The 25,140-nt window shown below is 37.1% G+C and overlaps 1 protein-coding gene across 1 annotated transcript; it reads right to left on the reverse strand.

Moving 5' to 3' along the window:
• Positions 1-2,647: 2,647 nt before the first annotated feature.
• On the reverse strand, positions 2,648-4,900 carry LOC147492846 (replication protein A 14 kDa subunit B-like). The gene is made up of 3 exons (XM_086565712.1): positions 4,656-4,900; positions 4,309-4,567; positions 2,648-2,936 (listed from the first exon to the last, which is right to left on the reverse strand). The coding sequence occupies exons 1-3, from the start codon at positions 4,689-4,691 to the stop codon at positions 2,872-2,874; spliced, it is 360 nt and encodes a 119-aa protein (XP_086421838.1). The 5' UTR covers positions 4,692-4,900; the 3' UTR covers positions 2,648-2,871.
• Positions 4,901-25,140: the final 20,240 nt, after the last annotated feature.

The raw sequence follows: 25,140 nt of genomic DNA on the forward strand, positions 1-25,140 counted from the left end.
AAACCCGAGCCCGAACCCAAACCAAAATACATAAGGTAGGGTTTGGTCACACTCTATAAACCCAGACCGACCTGATAATTTAGCCCTAAATCCGTTAAAAAGGCTAAAAAACCCGAAAGAGAAATCAAACCCCAAATTAATCCGGTTTTAATTGCATACTACTAATCTCATATAAAAGAATGAGTTAGATAAATATTTGGATTATGATCTCATTCATGTTTACAATGATGAGTTATTTAATATATTGGATTATGAAAAAATTTATATCAAAATTTCCAATTTTTTCAGTAATTGCACGTGATCATGTGTCTATAGTTCATTTCGAGTCCATCTATTTTTAAATCATATCAAATAATTATGTCCGAATATACGTAATAATTACTTTCAAATTCATTAGAAATTTTATTTTGTTTGAAAGATTGGTGGATAATCGAAAAAAGAATAAAATATAGATATATATTTCAACTAAATTTTCTGTTTATTATCATCTTTATTCATTTATACCGGGCCTTATCCTACCCGAAACCTAAACCCAAACCCGATGGGTACCCGAAATATAGGATTAGGATAGGGTTTGGTCACACTTCTCAACAAAATACCCGACTCCAAATCCGACCCGCTGAAAACCAGTCCGGGTTTAATATAACCCGATACCTGTTCAAAACTCAAAAAATTAAGGTTCGGGCCGGTACCCGTTTGGACATCTCTATATACCCTATACTACAGAACCTTGATTGTTTATAAAATAATATTCTACTAAAGGTTATATTGACATACCCCCCACCACTAGTTGCAATTAGGATTACCCCCCATTATAATTGAAATTAGGATTACCCCCCCAACTTGACAGTCAAAAGGAGTCAACCAACAGTGGCCGTCAGTTGATTAGTCAAGGATCGTGAATTGTCCTAAATACCCTTTTTATGTAGAAATTATGAAATTTGCCATAGACACTGTTCAAAGCCCATAACTCAAAGCCCACATTGTTCAAATCCCACAACTCAAAATTAGACACATTGGAGTCAAAACCCTTCTCTGAAATCGCAGACCTAGCCGTGAGTAACTTCGTCTTCTTCCTCCAATTAAAATTTTAAAAAACGATTTGTTCTACTTTGATTTTGTTTATGGTTTGTATATGTTGTTTCATTCATTGGACAGTCTTTGATCTGCTTGTTATGTTTTTATGGCTTTCCTAGAAGTTTAATTACCTCTAAATCTCTAATTAGGTGTAACTATTGATGATGGAGCTTGAAGAGGGTGTTGTGTAGTTAAAGGCTTCCACACTGTTAGGATAATGCATTGCCTATCTTGTTGTGATGATTGAGATAAAAGTTAGAAAAGTTTCAGAAACAAGCATAATTTACTGTTTCTGTCTACTTGGATATTCTACTGCACTGCTGGTCTGATTGTCCTGATTGGGTCTCATTGTCTAAGTACTTTCTGGCTTCTGTTTTGCTTTTCCTATATCTTTTACCTTCTAACATTTAAGCTTATTATCGAACTTTGAAGAAAAGTTAGAAACTCTGATATGGATAATTATATGTCTAAGGAAACAAGTTAGCTATGCAAAACGCCGTTGTGGATTTAATTTTATAAGATGAATTGGTATCCTACAATGTTTGTCATGTCAAATGCTGCTTTTCTGAAACAAAAGACAACCTTCAGGTAGATACAACTGCATGTTTCTGTAGAGAGGATGGAGGTCTGAAAACAGTTGCTGGGGCAAAAAGATTTGTCCCTGGAACGAAACTTTGCCTTCAGCCAGACATAAAACCATCAATTCATCCCTCCAAGCACAGGGCAGGGCGTGATGATAGAAGTCGAAGCCAATCTCCACTCCTCCCTGGTCTACCTGATGACATTGCAATTGCCTGCTTGATCAGAGTTCCACGGGTTGAACACCGGAAGCCTCGGCTGGTCTGTAAGAGATGGTACCGTCTGTTGGTAGGTAACTTCTTTTATTCCCTCCGTAAGAGTCTTGGGATTGCAGAACAATCTTAGCAAAAATCGTTTTTTAAAATTTTAATTGGAGGAGGAAGACGAAGTTACTCACGGCTAGGTCTGTGATTTCGAGTTGTGGGCTTTGAACAATGTGGGCTTTGAGTTGTGGGCTTTGAACAATGTGGGCTTTGAGTTGTGGGCTTTGAATAGTATCTATGACAAATTTCATAATTTCTACAGAAAAAGAGTATTTAGGACAATTCACGATTCTTGACTAGTCAACTGACAGCCACTGTTGGTTGACTCATTTTGACTGTCAAATTAGGAGAGTAATCCTAATTTCAATTATAATGGGGGTAATCCTAATTGCAACTAGTGGTAGAGGGGGGTATGTCAATATAATCCTTAAAATAAAACCAGTTATCCAGATCAACTGTGTGCTAGGGTTGAAACATACTAAATTACTAATAGCCAGGTTGGAACATACTATTTCCAGTCAGACTTGCCAGCTACACCCGCCCTTTATAACAGCTAGAGCCTAGAGGTATTACATGAATAAGCTGGGTAACTCGGTTAAACGGTACATCTTTGTGAAACAAACATCATTCAAAATCCACAGATTAAGTGGGGTATAGAATAGCAGGCCATATATTATGTCCTGAATGGGATAAACAAAATCCACAAGATAAATTAAGTAAAATGGGTATTAAACAGAGTAACTAAATAAGTTTCTCATTGCAAATAACATGGTGCAGATATGAGGTGAAATTAAAACATTGTCTCCAGAGATAATTTATAAGGATTGAGTTTTAGAGTCCTGCCTCAGTCTATTTTTTATATACCGTCTAAGCGTAGCCATAAGGTGGGAGCTAGTGCATTTAAAATTAGTCTTCATTACACTTCAATCTTGAAATTACCCCAACATTACATCTACAGAAACAAACTTTTTTGATCCCCATTTGCGAGTTGGCATACGCGATTGTAAGATAAGGCATCTGTTGAAAGGAATAGAACATTCATTAGCAGGATACCAAGAGCAACATAAGTTTAATAAACAAGAAATGTTAACTATGAATATATATATATTAAAAATGGGTAAGCTGTAAGCCTTTTGAAACACAATTTTTTACTGAAATGCCATCTCCGGCATATCTAAGCCTCAGCTGTCAGACAATGGCCTAAATTGCATTTTATCGTGTTTTCATTCTTTTTACCGCCAAAATGAGATTTGCAGTCACTAAGTTGTTGAAATTTTCTATTTTGCAATAAGATCATTACTCAAACACGAAAAAAGCAAACATGGATGTCGTTGGACTGTAGGGAACCCCAATCTAATAAGTCCACTTGATGACTCTGTCTCAACTCTCGCAGCATTATCAAGCTAAATGGCAATAAGACATTCACAGCCCTTTTAATTCCTTTTCAGGACTATCATAAAAATATTGTTTTAAAAGGATTGTGAATGGCTAAAAAAGATTATGTCTTAACTAATAAGGATGACAAGATACTTGATGCAGAAAATAATTTCTAGATCAAAGTTTGTTGGGCACAATAGAAATTGAAGAAGTGCTTTAACGACTTCAGTTGTGTCTTTGCTAGTGAAATCCCACTACAGACTTTACTATCAAAGAGGAGGCAAACTCAGCCAAAATTCGGCAGCCACAACCTAATTACCAAAATTTGACCAACTCCATGCCAAGACATAAGAGTAAGATTTATACGAAGAGATGTCACCAACGTTTAAAAGACACCACGCCTCAAGCCTTCCAAAATACATCAATGCTTAAGCCTCACGGGTATAATAGGAAGCTTAAACTTTTGTTCATTGAGAAGCAAACCTTGAGGCTATTACCTAATTAGAGCACGTCCCTAACTCATACACTAATTATTTTCAATTTCTCAGCCCCACACCCCAATAAAAATCACTGCCTAATGGTTGCAACTTAGGTTTGGCAAGACTACTTTACTTGAAAGGAATCACACTTTTTGTCTCTCAAGTCTCAACATCCCGTCAGTCACAACTTTCTCCATTTCAATGATTCTCATCTAGAGTCTAAAAACTCTCAAACTACCTTCCACCTCAAGGTTTAAAATTGTAGTTTTGAAATATTTCTACCACACCTTCACTCAATATAAATACTGAACGTTCGATCTTCAATATTTAGCTTCATACTAAACATAGCAATGAAATCCAAATAACTTATTCCATTGTAAATACGTGTCCACTGGCATACTATTCAAGCCTAGGGAGGTTTGGTCCAAGGTCTAGGTAACAATTTATTCATTTATTTATTTTCTATGAGCTATCGAAACTACTCTCCAAGTAAATGCAATAAAAAAGCATGTGTAAATATAAGAGTATCATACCAAATGTATCACCAAAATTGGTGACTATCTCAGCACGAATGGACTGGTTACTTTCAGCTATACCAATCACCTCAACAAAAGTAGTTAGCTGAGGTGGCAAATGACCTTTTATAACTAACTGCATTTCATCTGTAGAATTCCCAATGATATTCCCACCTTCAGTCCGCAAAACCTGAACCACCGCGCGAACTTTTTTCCCAACGTACTTTGACAACAACTCCGCGTTAACAAAAACAGCTGGGCTTGATGTATCCATACCCTACAAAAATCATAACCAACCTAGGGTTAGGGTTTCACTCAATTTACAGAAATTGGAAACAAAGTGTATTAATTACATGAAGTTATACCCGATTTGAATCAGTGGTGTTTAATGTTCGCTGCATCGTTGTTACTGCTTATGAGGGAGAGTCTTCTCTGCTTCAAAGTTTCTGCACAGAGAGAGAGAAAAAAAAGAGAGGTTGGCTGTAAAGTTAAAGATAAACTAGGTTTTCATCTTTCCACTAATTTTAGCGGGAAATGGGGAAATTTTGGGAGGGAAATTATTAGACCCGCGGGTTGCCCAAGCGCAAGCCCAAGCTGTTTTTGAGAGTCCTTTGTTAGCAATTCGGGATAGGGCAAATATTCGGTACGGGAATAATTCGAGAAGTATTCGGTGATTAAAAAAACGGTACGGTCAAATATTCGGTCAAAAAATCACAATATGGCAATTATGCGGTGTTTAATTAATACCCGTTTTAAACGTTTGGTTGTAAAAATTCGGAAGTAAAAAATTCGTGATATTATGTTAGTAAATATTAATAATAGTTGTCATTCTTTACAACATAACAAACATATATAAACAATTTAGCTACAAAAACATTGAAACCAATTGAATGGTCCACAATTCCACATAGGTACCTTCATTTATTTGTTCTTTGATTGAAATTAACGTTCAAATTTCAAAATACACACACCATGACATGACAATTTAAATATTGTCCAAAAAGTATAAAGGCAAAGCTTTTGGATTAATTTTTCACTAAAAATGTAAGAGTGAGGAACTTAAAGTAAGAGTGAGGACATAAAGTACATAGAAAATAACAAAAACGTAACCAAATTTTCATTGTTTTTTTGGAGCCGAATTTTTTAGCTGAATTTTTGAAAAATTCGGCAAAATCCGTATTATTCATTTCAAAGCAAAAAATCACGAATTATTGCGAATCTTTCAAACATTCGGAAGTATTATACGTTTTGCCCTTCAAAAATTCGATTCGCGAATAATTCGGCGAATTGCTAACAAGGTAAGAGACACGGTGGAATACTGGACAAGGGGCATTTGGACAGTTGGACTAGCTACGTTTTTGTTTTAAGAGTCTTACTGAAATTAAACTAGATAACTGCTAAGCAGTGGGGGCGTGAGCGGAGGGGGGAGAAGAGAGAGGGAGATATGGGTTTGTGGGTGGGGAGAGAGAGAGAGTTAGGGTTTGGTTGAGAGGGAGAGAGAGAGGGAAGGAAGGAAGGAGAGAGAGGGAGAGAAAGAGGGATAGGTGAGGACAGACAAACAGAAACCTACCAAACCACTTTTTGTCCCATGTACTCCCACCACTCCCAAAAGCGTTCGCTCCTCTCACTTGATTAGAAATTCAGTGTTTACTCAGATTACCAATGAAGGATTCGAGAAGGAGACTTTTGATAATTTAAGTGTGTCCATGTGGTATATATTTTTCTCAAGAGTCACCTAAAAGAAAGATCAACAACCTAAGCCCAGGGGTGGACCCAATGTATAACCAGGGTATTCAAGTGAATACCCTCAAGTTTGCCCCAAAAAGAAGTATAGGTAGTAGGCTTAAATATTTAATATTTAACTTGGCCCATTAGTATTTAGCCAAAAAAAAAAAAATGTGGCTCATTAGTTCACAAGTTATTTTTAACATTTTGGATTATGGACTCTGTAACGTAGGCCAAGTCCACACTTTTACTTTTACTCCAATAAGTAATTCATTTCGCTTTTTTCCAGTAAACTTTCCAAATGTTCTAGATTTCTCAATCACCTTCTCTATTAGTTGGACCTTTTCTCGGATTCATTTCTCAAACCATTTCAAATTCTCAATTCAATTTCTCGCGGATATCATTTTGCCTTTTGAAATCATATGTTTATTGTAGTAGTCATATTCATAGATGAATCATATAGGTATTGGGCTAAGAGATAAGGCCAAGACCTTAGTATGTATTGGGCCAAGAGAATAGGCCCAAGACCATACTATGCCCCATGAAGTAAACCTAAAGAGAGAGGATAAAAGAAAAGAAGATGGGAGAAGAAAGAGAGGGGGCTGAGAAGAGAGGGAGCTCATAAGAGAGTGAGGGGAAGGGAGAGGGGGAGGAGAAAATAGTGAACTACGACGGCTTGATCCAGAAATAAGTACGTAGGGAACCTAAAATATTGGTGCACTCGATCAAATATAGAGCTCTATTACTAGTAAAGTGAATCTTCGCGGAAAGGGGTGCAACAAATGACGCCACCGCTGGGGGAACAATTAGTAAAATTGTATGCCATCAGATCCGATTAAAAGTTTGGTTATTTACAACGGAGCTATGGATCATGGAAAGAAGAGCCGAGATATGCATATTCATCAAACTCAAGATTTGGAGTAATGGAATCTTCTAAGTCTTTAAACTGCGAGCCAACATTAGAACACCATCGGAGAGCGATTAAGAGTTTGGTTATGAAATTTTGGTTGGTGAAAATTGAAAAGGAATAAAAAGTTTATAGTTTTCCAGCTCTCACCTGATTTTTACACTTCGATAGCAAAGAAGAAGAGGGAACAAAATTCAAATTACCTTGTTCACTTTGTAAGCATAGTCCGAAAACTATACACTTGAAGTCAGTGGGGTTTGTTGACAGAATTCATACTGATAGGTACATGTGGGTACGTAGGAATCAATGACTAAAGGAATTCCAAAAAGAGTGGGGCTAGGCTATCAAAAATCTCAAAGAGTCCTTGTGGGTGGAAACCACACCTCTTCCAGGTTTGGTCGGAAATATGGTTGTTGTCAGTGGTGATCCACCTGATCCACCACTTGAAAATGAAGAGTTGATTTTTCTTGCCTGATTTAGGGAAACAGTTGCAAGTGGAGATTTCATATTTATGAAGATGAATGCACAAGGGGTAGATTGCTAATAGATGATTGCAATTGATTGATTGATTATGAGAAATGGTTACTCCCCAGCATAATGAAAGGTGTTCGACGTTATGTTTAGGTGGCCGTGGATATGCCGAGTGTGAGCTCTATCCGACGCACGACAGTCAGGGGTAATGGATGGGAGTTCCCATCTTTTTTGGGCTAGCAGTGATGAGGATGGGCGTCGAGCTGATTTTTACAACATTATTCTAGCACACCTTGTCATGTTAAAGTGGTTAGTGGTGTGGATATTCCCAAGTTGAGGCTGACCAGGAGTGAAGTTTGCTTTGAGGCACTTTTATGACTCTTAATATGAATCTCCTAATACGTTCATTATCAAGTTCCCTATTATTTTATCTGATCTGATCACTTATCCAAGACAAGTCCTTTGTGGATCTAATATTCCAAGCTGATGTTTCTTTTGCTTGTATCACCTCAAGATGGAAAGGAATGAAATTATCGGCTATATGACAATATGCAAATAAATTCTCTATACCGGCCAGTCAACTTTAGTTCTGGGTGAATGTCGCCTCCTAGCTTAAGCAACACGAAACAACGTGTCTTCTCAATGTTTCTCGGTTTATTTTTATGATGTGTTCCTGATTTTGCTTATTTGTGTCTTTGCCTTTCATGACAAAAAGTGGGAGAATGGTTTGAGAATTACTTAGCTTCGTATACAATTGTACTTTTATGCCTTTTGTTTAGTGTGCAGTTACATAACTTTCAAGATCAGACAAGTACGAGCTGAAATAGCAATGAAACTATGAGGACAATGATGCAATAAGTTGTGCGTCAAGTTTGTGAAAAGCGAGAGGTGCTTTTACTGTCGATTGCATAGTGGTTCTGATAACAGTAAAATTATATGTTTACCTAATCTTAACTAATTTTGCTAGGAATAAGTAAACTATATTATTCTACAATTAGATCAACTTTCTACTCTCAATTATCATGCAATAACGGGAGTCAGAATTCATTCCACTCCTAGTTGCTTAGACATAACAATTTCCCTAAATTAAACAATTCTCTACTATCAATGAGAGCAATGGTTCAATAAAACTAATATGTGGGAATAACTAATTAAGATGTTCTAATTAAATTATACTATGACAATTTAATGAGAAGGTGTGAATGAGAAGAAGATATTAGGGGATTTGATTCCACCTTGATTAATTCTTAATATGCTAGTTTAGATTTGTAGTATTTCTAATATTTATATTTTCACATAAAGGTTAGGTCTTTTTATCCCTATTATTCATGACATCTCTACCAACTAATAATTAGCATGTGAGGCAATTGAAATCCATTCTCATGATGAATTAACTACCTTCTAGAGTGGAATCTATTACTACAACTATTCTATACGAACACATCAAGTCTTCATCAAAGCTTTAATCAAACCCCTCTAATGGAGGTTTAGCTTGATAGGGTTATATACTAAGAGCATTACTTTTGTATTAACTCTAATTCTTTATATTTTTGAATGAGAATCATATGGGCAAATGTTATGCATATTATATATGTTATTAGTTATATGCATGTGTCTAATACTTTATGTTGTAGATGATATGGTGTGAACACACAGAAGATCATATCATCAGTACCTTATAAAGTATAAGTAATCGTTCACAACCTAGATGGATTTGGACAAACCATTAGTACGGTTGTAGTATAATCTGGTATTAGTCTATCTTGACTATATGATTACACTAGTACACTTTGTGTGTATTGAACAAGACCAAGTGAGGTTGTTTCTCCTTATACTGACTATATAAGAGAACAAACGCCTATGTTATTATGGATGCTTGTCCTCCTAATTCTGATATAATAATGGGCACTTACATGCATTGTACATTGCTTAAATCATCAATGAGTGAGATTCATTTGTGAATCAACAAACTCAATGGATTGGGTAATGACATTGTATGTAAGGTGTGCTGTTGATTATAGAAGGAATCCGTGTCCCGCAAGAGGTCGGGATGATGATGTCCCCTTGAAGAGCTTAAAAAGATTGTCATGTAAACCCTGCAGGTGGATTTATTCCGACATAACAATAAGGTTGAGTGGTAATACTCAAGGACATAAGAAGTTGATTAATGTAGTTGTCAGTAACTTGACTTAATCAATAGACATTCGATATCTTAAACACGGGGAGATCAACGAGCATATAATATGGAGCCCATAAACGCTGACACGTAATTTGGGATTAGGGCGGTAGTGCAACAATGACCTTTAGTGGAATAAGCCATTTGTTGTCGGACTTGGGCCGTGTGTTCGGGGCGAACATGGGAAGCCCAAGCCCGTCAGGAAGCCCAACCCTAATTTCTCCTCATGGTTCCTGTTGTAGCCTATAAATAGAATACTTTCTCTCTGGCCGAAATTCACTATTCACTAGTTCTGAAAAATAGGCAAGAAAAGTAGATCTGAATTCGTTTATGATCTTGAGAGAAAGAAGGGGATTGGTAGATTGTTGTCCACACAATGTCCAATCTATTCTAAAGGAATACAACAGAAGATCAAGGGGTTGATTGTTGATTTCGGATTTGATAAAACTTGGATTCTCAGAGTTATCTAAATTGATTCTCAAAGGTATATTTTCCAATCACAAATCGTGGACACCCATTAATTCCGCTGCGCGTGGTGTTCGCAGTTTGTAGAAATAGTCATTCTGAAATAATGGTTCCTACATAGCTAAGATTGATTAGACTATCATAATTAAAAGAACAAGAATAAGACATATGAAGAACTACTTTATTAATAATAACTTGACTTGAATTAATGGTGTCTAGGCTAAATAACATAAACTAAGGTTTAAAACTAAATTAAATAACTAATGGGAGAGAGATTAATTAACTAAGGGGTTATTATTCTAAGCAATAGGGAGAGCACTAGAGTTGTGCCTTAGTCCTCTTTATATAGGAGAGGGCTAGGTTTACAATTTCATGCATGGGCTTTGGAGTTATGTTTTGGGCCATTAAATCAAACCCAAAAGTTAATTACTTAAGTCCAAAAAGGGTTTCTTTGCTGAAAATTATTGCAACAGCTTTTTTGTCCACTTTTACTCTTTTGATTGGATCAAGGTTTGGATCATTAGAAAGCACTTTCCGAGCCAGTCGTTTTGACATATAGTAGGCACAATTCCGATGTCTGAGCCAAAAAATACGGCTTGCGGAAGTTCTATTGACTTTTATGCTCTATTTCTGCCCGCGTTGACTTTGACTTTGACTTTTCAGCTTTGACTGGGCTTTAAAAAAGCTTTTTCTCCTTGAATCTTGGGCTTTAATCATAGAACTTCTTAGCAACCAACCTTTTCTCATTTCTCTTGCAAAAATAACATATTTCTTCACATATTTGACTCAAATACATGGAATACACAAAAACACGTAAACAGTACTAACTCTTATTTATTATAAACATAATTGGTCTAAATGTAATATTAATAAGTGGTTAAAACTATAGTTTGGGCTCTTATCAAACTACCCCCAAACAGCATTTTGTTTGTCCTTAAGCAAATATGAGAAATTAAAATAAGTGACCAAAAATAGAGTTCTAACTAATCTTGTTTCGCCGAGTGCGATTACATTGACCATATGCAATAAGGCCTTAAACCACTAGGAATTCCCTAGTGGACGAGTTATAGCCTCGTGAGAGTTTTCCAGAGAAGGTATTCACAAACTTCATCTATACTACAACGACTAAGAAATAAAATTACTGTTTTCTTATTTATTCTCAGATATTTATACATCTCACTAGCAATGAATATAGAATAATCAATTCGAAACCTAAGCTAATACGTGCATAATAATCAATCATCTACGGATAAACATATATATAATGAACTATGCTATGAAATGCAATAACAGGTCTATTTCTGAAACTTTGGAATAGCGTTCTTAAGTAGGTCCTCACAAATATGTCAAGACAAAAACACTCTGATTTTTCCACTCAAGTTTTGCTCACTCCAGTACACAGTGGGCACACTTTACCTTACAAACTCAATGACGTACAAAAAAGTCGAAGTCGATCAAACATGCCATTTACTATCACACTAACCTATTCCTAATTAAGCTAGAGGTTGCAGGGATTAGGTGATGGTTTAAGAATTAAGGAAATGGATATTCTAAATGACAAATATGAGATAATAGAGTCTTCAAAATATGTAACTAGAGAAAACCTTGTTCTTACTTTGCTTCTACACTTTGTTTCCATCCTTAGCCATTTTTTTCTTTTTCTTTTGGCTTTTGACTCCTTTGATTCTATTTTTGGAGTTCTGACTTTTATTTTATTTATTTATTATTATTTTTTTCTTTTCTTTGGATGTAAACTTTCTTTTCTTTTCTTATTTGAAGTAACTAACAAATTCTTGGTGTTCCACATGTCTTTCTCTTTTCTTTTATTCATTTCATCCTACTTCTCAGACTTATTCAAAAATGGGTAGGCTGATTTTTATTTTGTTTTGTTTCTTATAAAAGGGTAAAGGATTTGTGGTTTATGAAAATGCTAAAGAAAGGCTCAGAGGGATGACTAGCGAAAAATAATTTCATATAGGTTTGAATTTCTTACTATATCGATCCAAAAAGGGCCTAAATTCTTGCTTAGGATATGGTATAGTGATCAAGCAAGTGGATGTGTAATTTTTCTATTCGGAATTTACTTCTCCCTTGTGCCATTACTCAGATATTTCACTCATAAGGCTTTTAGGGCTATATTCTCACAGGATTTGTATAATAAGTATACTAGCCTAGATTTCAAAAACTTACTGCTAATACAAACATAGATGCTCATGCAATATATTTATGGAAAGATGCAATAACTATTACCTACATATTAACCTAAATTTCTAAAAACTATTCTAATTTAAAAACAAACGTGAAACTTCTATACTAATATCATCATGGAGAAAGAAACAATACCAATATTCCTAAGTGCATAGTATAAACACTTATTATTTATATTTATTTTTTGTTTTTTGTTTTTAGAAAGTAAGTGCATATTATACATATATATATCCTAATAGGTGCCTTAAATTGAGCGTGTTTCTATGCCACCCACAAACAAAAATATGCTTTATCCCCAAAGTATAGAAATAAGAAGGATAGAAAATACCATGGAAACGCGTGAAATTTTTTGAACACCTGCAAAATAAATTTAAAACATACTAATATAGGTAAAGAAAAATAGACGCAACTCTATATGAGTTTCACCCGTTATGGGAATAACAAAAATTAAATTGCTTGGGAGATAAGCAGACACTAACAAAAAATAAAACTTACCTCATATCCAACATTTAATCATTGTCCTCCTTTTCTATAAAGAAGTGAGGTTCCTTTGCATCCTGCCAAACCATGACAATTTACCAGGCTTCACGCCATTTATCATCTACCTTTGCTAACCTGTTAAGCGCCACTTGGTCGGATGGGGTGTAAGGGGCAGCCTAATTAGGTTGTAGCCTCCACCCCGCTAAATCATCGCATCTAAAAGATGCAGATAATGCAATTGGTGGGTCTCACAATGTTAACCCCAACCCAATCTGTGAAGCGGGTATAGAACTTAGGAAAGAAAAATAGCATTATCACGGCAAACCAAAATAGGCATAAGAAGGTACTTATGCTTCATACTATCTGCTCTTGCTAAACTAGACACTAAGGTCTGGGGAAGGTCATAGAGCATACGTCCCTCAGCTAGAGTAAGGAAGACGTCACAAGTGGCGTTATTCGTAGAAGAAAAACGCCATTCCCCTAAGATATTCATCATGATAAAGAACATAATAGTGCCTATGTTAAGGGACAAGCTATCAAGGGCTACATTTTATTGCCCTTGGTCCTCTATACAAAAAATTCCCGCCCCATAGGTCTCATGCAAATAATCATAATTGTATATATATATATATATATCGGTTTGTCTAGGGTGCCACTCTTAGAGTGCCACCCTTATCTCACTCTTCATTTGAGCCGTCCGATCTCGCCCTCTAGATCTCAAGATCTAATTCACCAAATTTACCGATATTTACCGATATTTTGATATTTCATCATCTTCTCTAAAAAAAAAAAAAAAAAAAACCATCTTCACCAATACTCTCGGCTTCTTCTTCACCAATACTCTCTCTCGGCTTCTTCTTCACCAAAAAAAAAATCAACAAAAACCGATCTTCACCAAAAACCGATCTTCACCAAAAAAACAGACCGATCTTCACCAAAAAAAACAGACCGATCTGTTTTTTATTAACAAAAAAATACCAAAAACACGAAATTGGGTTGGGTTCTCTCTCTCTCTCGGCTTCTTCTTCTCCAATTTGAACCAAGCTTCTGGATTAAGGTATTTTCGAACATTTAATTCGTTTGATTTGTTGTTTAATTAGTAAACAACCCCTTTTTTTTTTGTTCCCTCCAATTGAAAGAAAGAGAGGAGGAGAATAAGTTAAAGAATAGACGTGTGAGAGAGAGTCTTAATTATTAATATGGATATTTGAGAATTGAACTGGAAGCAAACTTTGTAGCAAAATAAGTGTCAAATTATCACTAGGTTCAGTGTACTGAAAAGAAAATTAAAGTTTCAATGATGAATTACATGACAAGATACAAAAGAGTAAACACAGTTTAGCTAAAAATAGATGTTGAGTTAAGTTACTATTAGAGAGAATAAATCATGGTTATTTTCATTATTGATTTTGAATTAATAATTTAAATAACGGAAGAAGTTATCTTGAGAGGATTTTGCATTATAAACTCCTCGGCTACTAAGACAAATTTTAAAATGAAAGTATATTATGAATGCTAACCAATTTGCTTGCATTTTTATTTTCTTCCTTTGCTTTTTGGATTTTTTGTTTTGTTAGGTGAAAGAGAAAGAAAAAATGTTAAGGTTTGTAATGCGTTTCATCACTTTCGTCACTAATGCTATACTCATCTTCACATTATCTATTATAAATTGATAATTATGGCTAAGCCTTAAACTCGCCATCCAATGAGACATTTACTTTTCAATATTAAGAATACATCCTCCATCAATTCCATACATAGGACCTACAGTTAGTAGTTGGTACTACTCAACAAACTACACAATCCCATCTTGTGGAAGGAGTCGGCAGAAACAATGATTAGTTAAAATCAAGGTATTAAGATGATTGATATTTTTTTTTTTGGTAAAGAAGTAGATGGATAAGTTTAAGCTGCATGTTTAAGCCCATACAATTAATAATAATACAATTCTTAGGACTTTGTTGAGGTTTTACATCGAGTTTTAAATTACAGCCGAGTTTTGAACTTCTGTCGAGTTTTGAACTCTGTCAGAGTTTTAAATTCTGTCAGAGTTCGGTGAACTAGCATATTCGGTGAGTTTTAAATTCTGTCAGAGTTCGGTGAACTCTGTCAGAGTTCGGTGAATTCTGTCAGAGTTTTGAACTCTGTCAGAGTTTTAAATTCTGTCAGAGTTCTAAATTCTGTCGAGTTAAATGAATTCAGTCGAGTTTTTGATTTCAATCGAGTTCTAAATTCTGTCAGAGTTCGGTGAACTCTGTCAGAGTTTTAAATTCTGTCAGAGTTTTGAACTTTGTCAGAGTTTTAAATTCTGTCAGAGTTCTAAATTCTGTCAGAGTTTAATTCTGTCAGAGTTTTGAATTCTGTTAGAGTTCGGTGAATTCTGTCAGAGTTTTGAACTCTGTCAGAGTTTTAAATTCTGTCAGAGTTCGGTGAATTCTGTCAGAGTTTTGAACTCTGTCAGAGTTCGGTGAATTAACATATTCGGTGAACTCTGTCAGAGTTTTGAACTCTATTAGAGTTTTGAGCTAAAGTGGATTGATCCGGTCGACGTGGCTAAGCTGAAAAAAGAAGGGAGTCCTATATATTCTATACTGTATTGATGGCTCATTTTGGCTCACTTCCTCGATATGGGATCGAAAATGTTAAGTACTCAGATTTCTTTGAGAGGTAGCGGGTTAGCTGTACAAGCAATTCGACCTCTTATAGGGGGGATGGGGTTTAAAAGCGACTTCTCTAGAGGGCAGCCCCGAAGCAAGATTCTAGGCGGGGCTTAAGTGGGGATTTTGGTCTAGCAATTAGAGATAGAGAAAAGTTAGAGCCAACCAAGGCTTTGGTAAGAAACCCGATGTATGCTTAACACACCCAAGTCAAGGGCTCACGGTGGGGATTTCTAGGGAGATTCAAGGCGTGGTGGCACTTTAGTCGGCATAAGAACAAACAACTAAATGGGTATCCTTAGCCTTTTGTTAGCCGGTGGCACAGGAGTCTTCTACGGGGCATCTCTTCTTTATAGCTTTATAGATTATGAATTAGATTGAACACACACAAAAGCGTTGATGGAACCATGCAAGCGGTGCTCATTAACTCACTAAGCGTCCCAATCAAATCATTCCAAAGTACTTCCCTTATCGCCAAGTGTCGGAACAAGCTCTTGGTGAAAAGATCGCGTGTAGTCCGAGCGAAGATTATCCGTCGTAGTTATTTCCTTTTTCTTGAAAAGCTCTGCCGAGTAAGGGAATGCTCGTGTAGTCGACACTTGCACTAAGCTTTTCAGAATATCTTCCAATAAACCGGCGGTTTGAGTCCGGCGTCTTGAGTGATAAGCACCGCTAAACCTCGATTTAGTGCCTAATTTCTTCCATAGCACCCTTTATTAGAATTAGAGCCCAGACCGGTGTATTGATCGGACATAATGCTCCCCTTTCGTCATAAGGCATGGTTTCTCACGCCCTATAATGATGATCAAATCACGATCATGGGATAGCCGGTTCTAATTCTATATCACAGATTAAATTGAAATTAAGACCGAAGCTTATTTAGTTCCGCATGATGTAGAGCCAATTCAATTTATTTCCTTAGGTTCCTAGCTCTCCTCTCTCGGGGTGGGTTGGAAAACTTTCATATCAAAGGGGTTAGCTCTATCGAGCGAAGGTTAGGTTTTCAAAGTGGTAGGCTTAGAGCCCGGCAATAAAGCTAGAAAAGTCTACCTTGAAGAGTAGTCTTTGCCAAAGCAAAAAAGGTAAATGCTTATTTCATCTTTCTTGAGATGAAATGCAAACGCTGGTGGTCTTTGGGGTCCAACTTCTTTCTTTTTTATGCAGTATTGGACTTGCCGACATATCCAAAACGTAAGTGAGTGAATCAAGCTCTTGTCGTTAACCCATTCGAAACGATGCTATAACTTAAGAAGAGGCTGCCCCTCTTATAAATAATAGTAGATCATTTTCGGCATGCTATCCATTTGAATTGTTTTCTCCTCCCTTTCCAGCCCGTCATTTTACGATCATTTTGCATTATAGTCCTCCTCAACTAAACAAAAACACCTAAGATTAACGAGAAGAAGGTCTATCCCTTCAATCCATTTTGAAAGCCAAGCAAGCTCGGGTAAATGGCCTAGAAATACATGCACACCTTAGATATAGATTGGCATGCACACGCCTTATTTAGTTCTTTGTTTTTTTTTCACGTTGGTATTGCAACAATTTGAATTAGTTGAATGTCTTATTTTTAACTCCTATTTATTTTGTAGCAATGCCTCGAACAAAGAATCTTAATGTGAAGAATGCAGACAAAAAGTGTTTTTCCACGGGTGCTAAGAAGTTGTTAGGTGGGGGAGTAGTAGTTCGGTCGCGAGAGCACGAGAAAAAAAAAAGAGCAACAACAACTACCGGCATCAGTCCGTAGGGGGATCGGAAAGCGGATGATCCCAGTAATGTAGTAAGTGGTGTAGAGTTAGGAAATCAAAAGAGAAGAAAGCAAACAATTATGAGTGATGTAGATTTAGATGTAGATGTAGATGTAGATTTAGATTTAGATTTAGATGAAGATGAAGATGTAGATGTAGATGATGTAAATATGGATCGTGGGAAGAGTGTAGCTGTAGGTGATGATGAAGAAGATGTGAAGAAGGGGTGTTGATGGCCGGAGGATGAGGAGGATCATGGAGGATGAGGAGGAGGAGGAGGATGATGGCGAGGAAGTCCACGAAGTCCATGCACTGTACCTCCGTGAATATTGTGAGAAAGTCCAACAATGACTTGGAGTTCGGAGAGGTGTTTATGGAGGTGGCCCTCGTGTGTCACATCTATTGTATGACTATCTCAAAGGCACGTAGCTTCGCGATGTTTGGGAGGGGCAGGTAATATTATCATATAGTGTCTATTAGTATTTAAATTTTGTATTCTGAAACTTGTGCATACATTAATACTAAGTTTTGTTGTTTTAAGCGAGAGGGGTGTTGAAGTGCCATGGGCACCTCAACAAGTTAGTCTGATGGGATATCGAGGAGGAGTGTTCTACTGTTCTACTTTTCACGTGGAGCTTCAAAGGACCGGCTTATGTGCTCGGTCTTAGGTGTATCTGAGGCATCGGGATCTGTGTTGGTCTCTGCGTTTGTGGAGAGGTGGCATCGAGACCAACCGTTTCATATCTGCGTGGGGCGAGATGACAATCACGTTGGGCGATGTTTCCCAACTCTTAGGAGTTCGATCGAGAGGCAAAGCGGTGGTAGGGGACACCGATTTGACCTTGGAAACGAACAAAAGACTTCTCCACAAAAATCTTGGCATACCCATGGATAAGATAGATCACGGAGATGAAATCCAATAAGTTCACTTCAAAGTTAGGATGGATTTCTTGATGAAGCAGTTCTTTGGGAAGGTAAGAGATGAAGATTTACGTGATGAAAATGGGGTTGTTGTGAAGAAAGCGTCAACCCAAAAAGAGGTGCGGTTCTTTGTGAGAGCTTATCTGTTATTTTTCTTTGGATGTACCGCCTTTACCGACCGTCTGGAACTGCCCGGTTCCGTTTGTTATCTGAGGCTGCTTTCTAAATTTGCGAGATCGGGAGACTACGTGGCGTGGGGTATAGGCCTTCTTACTTATGCGGGGTCTTGGGACTGCCACAAGTGCCAAGGTGAAGGGTGTTTCGGCTATTTCACTCTCCCTACGGTATTAGTTTTTGTTTTTCTTTTCAATGTCAATTTTATCTATCTATTACAATATTAACTTCGGTGTCTATATTAATGTAGGCATGGATTTATGAGTACTTCCGTGTTGAGGCCATACCCAAATGAGGACTATCATTTGAGCATGTCCCGTGCTAATAGGTACTCGATTACTCGATCTTTTTATGCTAGCAAAACAAATGCATTGAAGTATACCGAGCCACCATTGATAATATGACTTGTACCGATGTAAGTATTTTTGTATGTAAATAGTTTTATTTATTAATTAATATTATTAGTATGTGATTAATGATTAATTTCCTCGATCATATGCTATTTGTGAGTTGAATGGTATCCACATGTTGAAGTCCGAGCTACTACGGCGGTGGATGAAATAGCATTTTTCGAGGGTTTATATGCTTTCTTGATAATGTCGAAAGCGATCTGAATTTGCGAGGGTTGTCGCGTCGGTTAGGTCATATGCGGTTTGTACCCTCGGATCCCCAAAACCAAAGAGCTCGGCGAACTACTTCGGACCTTGGGGTATGATGTAAAATTTAATATTAAGTCTTCCTACTTTGGAGTAATTGGCGGGAATCACTTGATTCAACTTGAACAACGCGGACCCATTCCGTCTTATCCATGGGAGTGTGTTAGTAGATACATGAGTTGAATACGAAAACAATAGTCATATGAGAATGATAAACCACGATCATCTTAGTCACTACTCCCTCTGAGTCTTCCATATCATAATCGGTGAGTTAATATCTTACAACGTTAATTTTTTGTTTTGTTTTGTTTTGTTTTGGTATTTTATAAATGTAAATGTATATACTAATGTAGTTTTGTGTTTTAATTTTGACAACACCCGTCGTCGATGAAATTTCTAAACTTGCTCAATCAAGGCTGCAATTGGGTGGGACTTTGATTCCAGGAGGATGCACAAGCGAGTTCATGGAGGCATACAATTTGACCAGTGCAAGTTCATTGGGGACGATATCGTGAAGGAGCATAGGATTTAGGTATGTTGAGTTTGGTTAGTTTAGGGTTTAGGGTTTAGTGGCCATATATCTTGTTTTTGGTGTGTTGAGCATAGGATTGCGACTTGTGGCCATATATCTTGTTTTTGGTGTGTCCATTGAGGCAATGAGTGGAATGGGAGAGTCTCATTGTCCTATATGTAGGTGTCCATATAGTCCCTTCCCCAGTATCATCCAATTGCTTCATTTTTTGCTCTTGAAAATGTTGAGCATAGGATTGCAGCTTGTGGCCCCAAGAAAGCATATACATAGATAAAACTCATACCTGATACACATATGAAGAGGGAAAATTGGAGAAAAGATAGAGATTATTAACTTCATATGATTTAGTTATCTCTAGCACCACCACTTTTGAGTTTGAAATAGACACCGGTACATTCAATGGCATCAACAATAGTGTTTTATGCTTAAAAGGAGGAACTTAGCACCTTTAAGCACATTAGTTGGATCTTTTCTTAGTAGACATATAACGACAAAGTTTGAGGACTTGCTAGGGTCTTAGAAAACATAGCTAGTTTGGCAAATTGTCATTCTGAATCCTTAAATATGATAGTGTTAAGTCTTGATTAGGTCATGTAACAGTGGTGTTTCTCATGATCGCGGCAATTACTTAATGTATTTAGGGGTCTAGAGTGTAGTTAGTCTACTCGATGTGAAACCGCCACTTCTCATGAGCGATAATTTCCCAAACTATGAGTTTGATATTTTTGGACAATGGCATATATATGAAAATCTTAGAAATCATGATTTTGCATTTGAAATTTGAATTTTATGTTATCTTTGTTTGTAGCTCGAAATGGAGGACGGTGATGAAATTGATCTGCGATCTTTTACCAGACTGGGGTGCTCTCGACGGTATAATAATAATAGCATGATGAAAGCTTGTAAGTGGTAGGAAAAGGTTGTGTGATAGAGGTCTTTGTCGAAAGTTAAATTATTTTCGGTTTTTTGTCAAAGATTATCTTTCGTGTAAATTACCAAAGAAAAGGGTTAAGACATTTGTAACCGATACCTCCATATGGTTTTATGTTCTTGATCAATATGTAAAAATATGATAATCCAGCCTTTTACTTCAGTTTTGTGGACTCATATGTTTTACTTTGAAATAATGGAAGTACAATTCTTCCTTCGTTTTGTAATCTCAATGGATTCGATGGTCTTATAACTGAATTATTTCTCGTGGATGTATGTTTCCATATATGCTTTCGCCCACAATCTACGGGTGATTAAACCGGTTGCCGAGTGACAGGTGATGTATAGGGATTAAGGGGCATTATCAACCTTGTTCATGTGATGAATTCATTAATAAGATTGGCAAGGAATAAGAGTAAGACCTTGATAGCATAACGATCACCATCTTGAAATTATGATCCGAAAAGCTTGGCATTCTCACTCGTGCTTATTTAGTATATTGAAGAGGTAATTTTCAAAGAGAAAATGTGTCCTATACATTTATACGGCTATACCGAAAGTAAATTAGTACAATTATATTAAATGGAACATTTAATATTACAACCATCGATTGGTTGTATACAAGCATTATAACAAAGTAATGCTTGTATACAAATTGGTTGTCTAATTTAGTGATCTTAGCGAAAAGCATGAGCCATACATTGCTTGATCGGGTTGAAATGCTTACAAAGAATGTAGTAATCTAGCAATTGAACTTGCGTCATGGTAATAGGTAATACATTTGGACTTGAACTTGCATTAGAAAACGCATGCGTGTCCGCTTTGGACTTGAACTTAGGTCAAAAATGGCGGTAATCCGCTTGGACTTTGTCCCAACGGCATAGCCCGAATCGTTGGACTTTGTCCAAAGCGCACGGGTTTAGATCTAGATTTAATTGTTTTAATTAAGTTTAGTTCCATTTAAATTATTGTATTAGATTAAACCTTTGAATCTTGTTCTTCATTTGATTAGATCAATAAAGTAGTATTTTTTTATCAATTTCGATTTTGTCATTTCCATTTCTAGATCTAATTTCAATTTTGTTCTTATTTCATTTTAGTCATTAATTTAGATTTCATTATTGTTTAATTAAGTAAATTTCAATGTTTTATATTATGTTTAGATTTAATTTAAATGGAAATGATTATGAATGATTCAAGGCTAAACCTCCATTAGAGGGGTTGAGAAACCTTGATGAAAGCTTGATTCCAATTATCTGAGATTGTCGTAATTTCCTTTCCACTCTAAAACGTTTAGTTCACCATGAGAATGGGTTTAATCGCTCACATGCTAATTATTAATTGGTAGAAATGCCATGTGTAATTAGGGGATTAGGAAGAACGATTGTTCACGTGAGCATTCAATCGGATTACGACCACTCGCCGCTAGTGGATTAAGTTGAGTTAAGGTGGAATCAACCCCCTCTAACTCCTTATCATCTAATCAACGTAGCATTCCCCTTAGTTGTCCGATAATCGACTAGTTGCATTTCGCGGGTAGTTGCATCTTAGTCTAGTTGCCTTTTCGAAAAATCTCTCATAGACTTTAAGAAGATACTCATACTTAGAAAACACAAAGATGGAAGGACTAAGAGTGGAACTAATCACTCTTACTCCACTATATCTCATAGGATTGAGAGTAGAAAAACTTTTGATAAACTTATAGAAACAAAATAGTTGTTAGTTTACTTACGTTGTGAATTCATCGCTCATTTCGTAAAAGGTAAACTACATCATTTCACGTTTTATCAAATGGCCTTATCCGCCATCTTAGTTTCACTTTCGATTGTTTTCGTGTAGTGTTAGTCTCGCTTTTAAAGTCCCATTTCACCCACCCACCTTGTTTGATTCATACCGCGGGTTGTCCATTTGAAAAATTTCGGAGTTGAAAAATTCGGCAAAATTACATTGAAGCAGCGACCACTCCTTTAACTTATCGACTTAACGAGCCGACTTCCCCCGTGGGAGCGACCGCCTCTAAAAAACACCGTAATTTGAAAATTACTCGAAGTAGCGACCACTCGCTTTTAAATTTTTCGATTTCACGGCTTTGATTGAACTTTGCTCTTTCATATTTTTCAGTGTTCTAAACGCTATATACACCGAACAAGCGTGAAACAAGACGCTTATTCATAAGTTTAAGCAAGGACGAATCGTATTCCTTTCTTCCACACCTCGTGATCTCCTCGCTAGAGGTTTATACTAGTATATCGAATTGTTTGGAGTGTTGCATGTTTAGTTAAGCTCGACTTAGTCTTGCATGAGATTAAGGTCCGGGTCGAACAAAAACACCTAACGTAAATACACAACAACAAAGAACAAACAAGTCTATCTAGTATACCACACACTACACCTCTAGCTACTATTTCACACACACCACCTCGATATAATGGGGAAGAAAGAGAGACTCCTCTCTCGGACTTCTACAAAGCCTTGAGCGATATAGCCCCAAATCTTGCATCGCTCTAGCAGACCCGGGGATTTCTTAATCCCTCCAAATATTTTAATTTGTTACCCGCTTTTCATGGTTTAGACCATGAAAACCTTTATCGACATTACGCGTAGGGATTGAACAAGTCTTAACAACATTCCACCATCCTACGGTGGTAATGCGGAACAAATTAAATTAAGGGTATTCCCTTTCACCTTAGCCGATAAGGCGGCTTGGTTAACTGCCCAAGGCACTTAATCTCAGGGACTCGTGGGCTAAACTTGTTCAATTTGTTTATGGAACATTTTACCCACCCCTAAAGACGGATGAGATGCTTTCCAAGATTCATTTCTTCAACAAAATCCTCATGAATCATTTTCAGAGGCTTGGAATCGTTTTCACCGACCGCTTTATAGAGTGTCCACACCATAACCTAGCAAAAGACACGTTAGTTCGTGCCTTTTCAAAGGACTTCAACATCACCATAAAGAAGTCCTTGACATAATGAATGGGGTAGTTTCTTAAGTAAAAGGAGCCTCTGGAGGCTTATAAATTTTAGAGGACCAAACTAAGCTTAAATAATAATTGGGGGGTAGTGATGATATCCCCGGCCCGCTAGTTCTACTAATACAGTTAAAGTGCACGGTATGTTTGAAATTAAACACGATTCGAAGCTTAAAACTCTAATCGAATCACTCACTAAAAAGGTCGAGGCCATTTGTACAACAAAAGCCTATCCCCGGCCATGAATGTAAATTCAAACCCATGTAGTTTTTTGGTTGAGTCCCGAAAGCATCCCGAATTCCCATCGGCCCTATAGCCTATGAAGAAAGTGCTTGTTCCATTAATAGTGAACCTAACGCCTTGGAGACAAAATCCCAACTCCGGTTGGAGAAATAACCAACAAGTCACACCTCAAGGGTACAATAATCAATATGTTAGGCTAACGACGCCTTTAACCAAGCTCCACTACGACAAGGATGTGGTCAGGGGTAATTTTAATAATTATAACAACCAAGTGCAACCCTCGACAAGGTCAAGCACAAGGTCAAGGTAATTATAATAATTATAATGCTAATAGAGGTATCGTTCCGTAAATAATAATTATCAGAATCCACCTATAAATAATTCACGGAAATAGTTCCAAATACACCACCCGTGACTACTACACCCACAATAACCGATCGCCTTTGACACCTTCATACAAGTGAGCCAAAAACTTTTCCAAACCATGGCTCAATCTAACCAACGCCTTCTACAATCCGTTAATAATTTAACCCAACGGCTTGGCTCAAGATAAAGCCCAAACCAAAGGTGTGTTGCCACAGTCACGCAATACCTAATCCTAAAACAACAAACACAAACCTTTTGAGGTAACCGATAATACTAGTAATGAATATGAAAAATGTAGGTGAGATAAATGCCATCACCACTCCGCTCGGGCAGAGTGGTTGATAACAAGGTAACTATGCCTATAGTTACCCCACCAAGAGTCTCCCTACACCTACTATTTTACTAGATACCGCGAATAGAAACCCAAGAGCCTACCACCGTAGAGGTACCAGGTTACAACACAACCTAAGAAACAGAAAGCCACGGTTAAACATCCAGTGATACCATTGCTAAATATAGACAGTAAACCACCGTTTCCACAAAAATTAGCCATGTTAACTAGGGATACAAATTACGAGGAGATTAGTGGACGTTTTCAAGAATCTAACTATAAACCTTCCCTTCCTCGGCTATTAAAAAGCTACCACATCATGCTAAGTTTCTAAGGAATTGTGGTACTACTAGCGCAAGACAAATATACCAAAAGACGCTTTTAACGTAACAATTCCCAACCTTATCCGCAACATAATGGAATTGTTAAGTACAAAGACCCTCGGTCGTCCCTATCGCATAATGCACCTTAGGGAGATTCCTATACGACGCATCGCAAGTTATTAGACACGGGGCTAGTGTTAACTCCATCCCATTTTATTTGTATAGACAAATAGGTCTAGACAAGATGCAACCCACTAAAATGACGCTGCAATTAGCTGATCGGTCTATTAAGTATCCTAAGGGTGTAGTCGAAAAATGTGCCGTAAAAGTTCAGATTTCTACTATCCGGCTGATTTTGTAGTCCTCGATACGTAAGTCGCTAACCACTCATTCCGATCATTTTAGGGCATCCTTTCCCGCAACCGCCACGCGCGCCATTAATTGCCGCGGATGGTTCAATGTCCATGTCTTTTGGCCATCTCTTGTTGAAGTCAATGTTTTAAAACAAGGACACAGCCATCCGATTCGTCTATGGATGGAGAGGTTAGCATGATCGAAAAGCG

Source organism: Coptis chinensis, chromosome 6 (assembly GCF_015680905.1).
Source record: "Coptis chinensis isolate HL-2020 chromosome 6, ASM1568090v1, whole genome shotgun sequence".
Lineage (NCBI taxonomy): Eukaryota > Viridiplantae > Streptophyta > Magnoliopsida > Ranunculales > Ranunculaceae > Coptis > Coptis chinensis.

Bases quoted from the DNA above. Each gene is read 5' to 3' on its own strand.
- LOC147492846 (XM_086565712.1), bottom strand. From the start codon at position 4,691: ATGCAGCGAACATTAAACACCACTGATTCAAATCGG. The intron at 4,568-4,655 runs GTATAACTTCAT...TGATTTTTGTAG, and splicing joins ACACCACTGATTCAAATCGG to GGTATGGATACATCAAGCCC. The intron at 2,937-4,308 runs GTATGATACTCT...TCCTTTCAACAG, and splicing joins CAATTTTGGTGATACATTTG to ATGCCTTATCTTACAATCGC.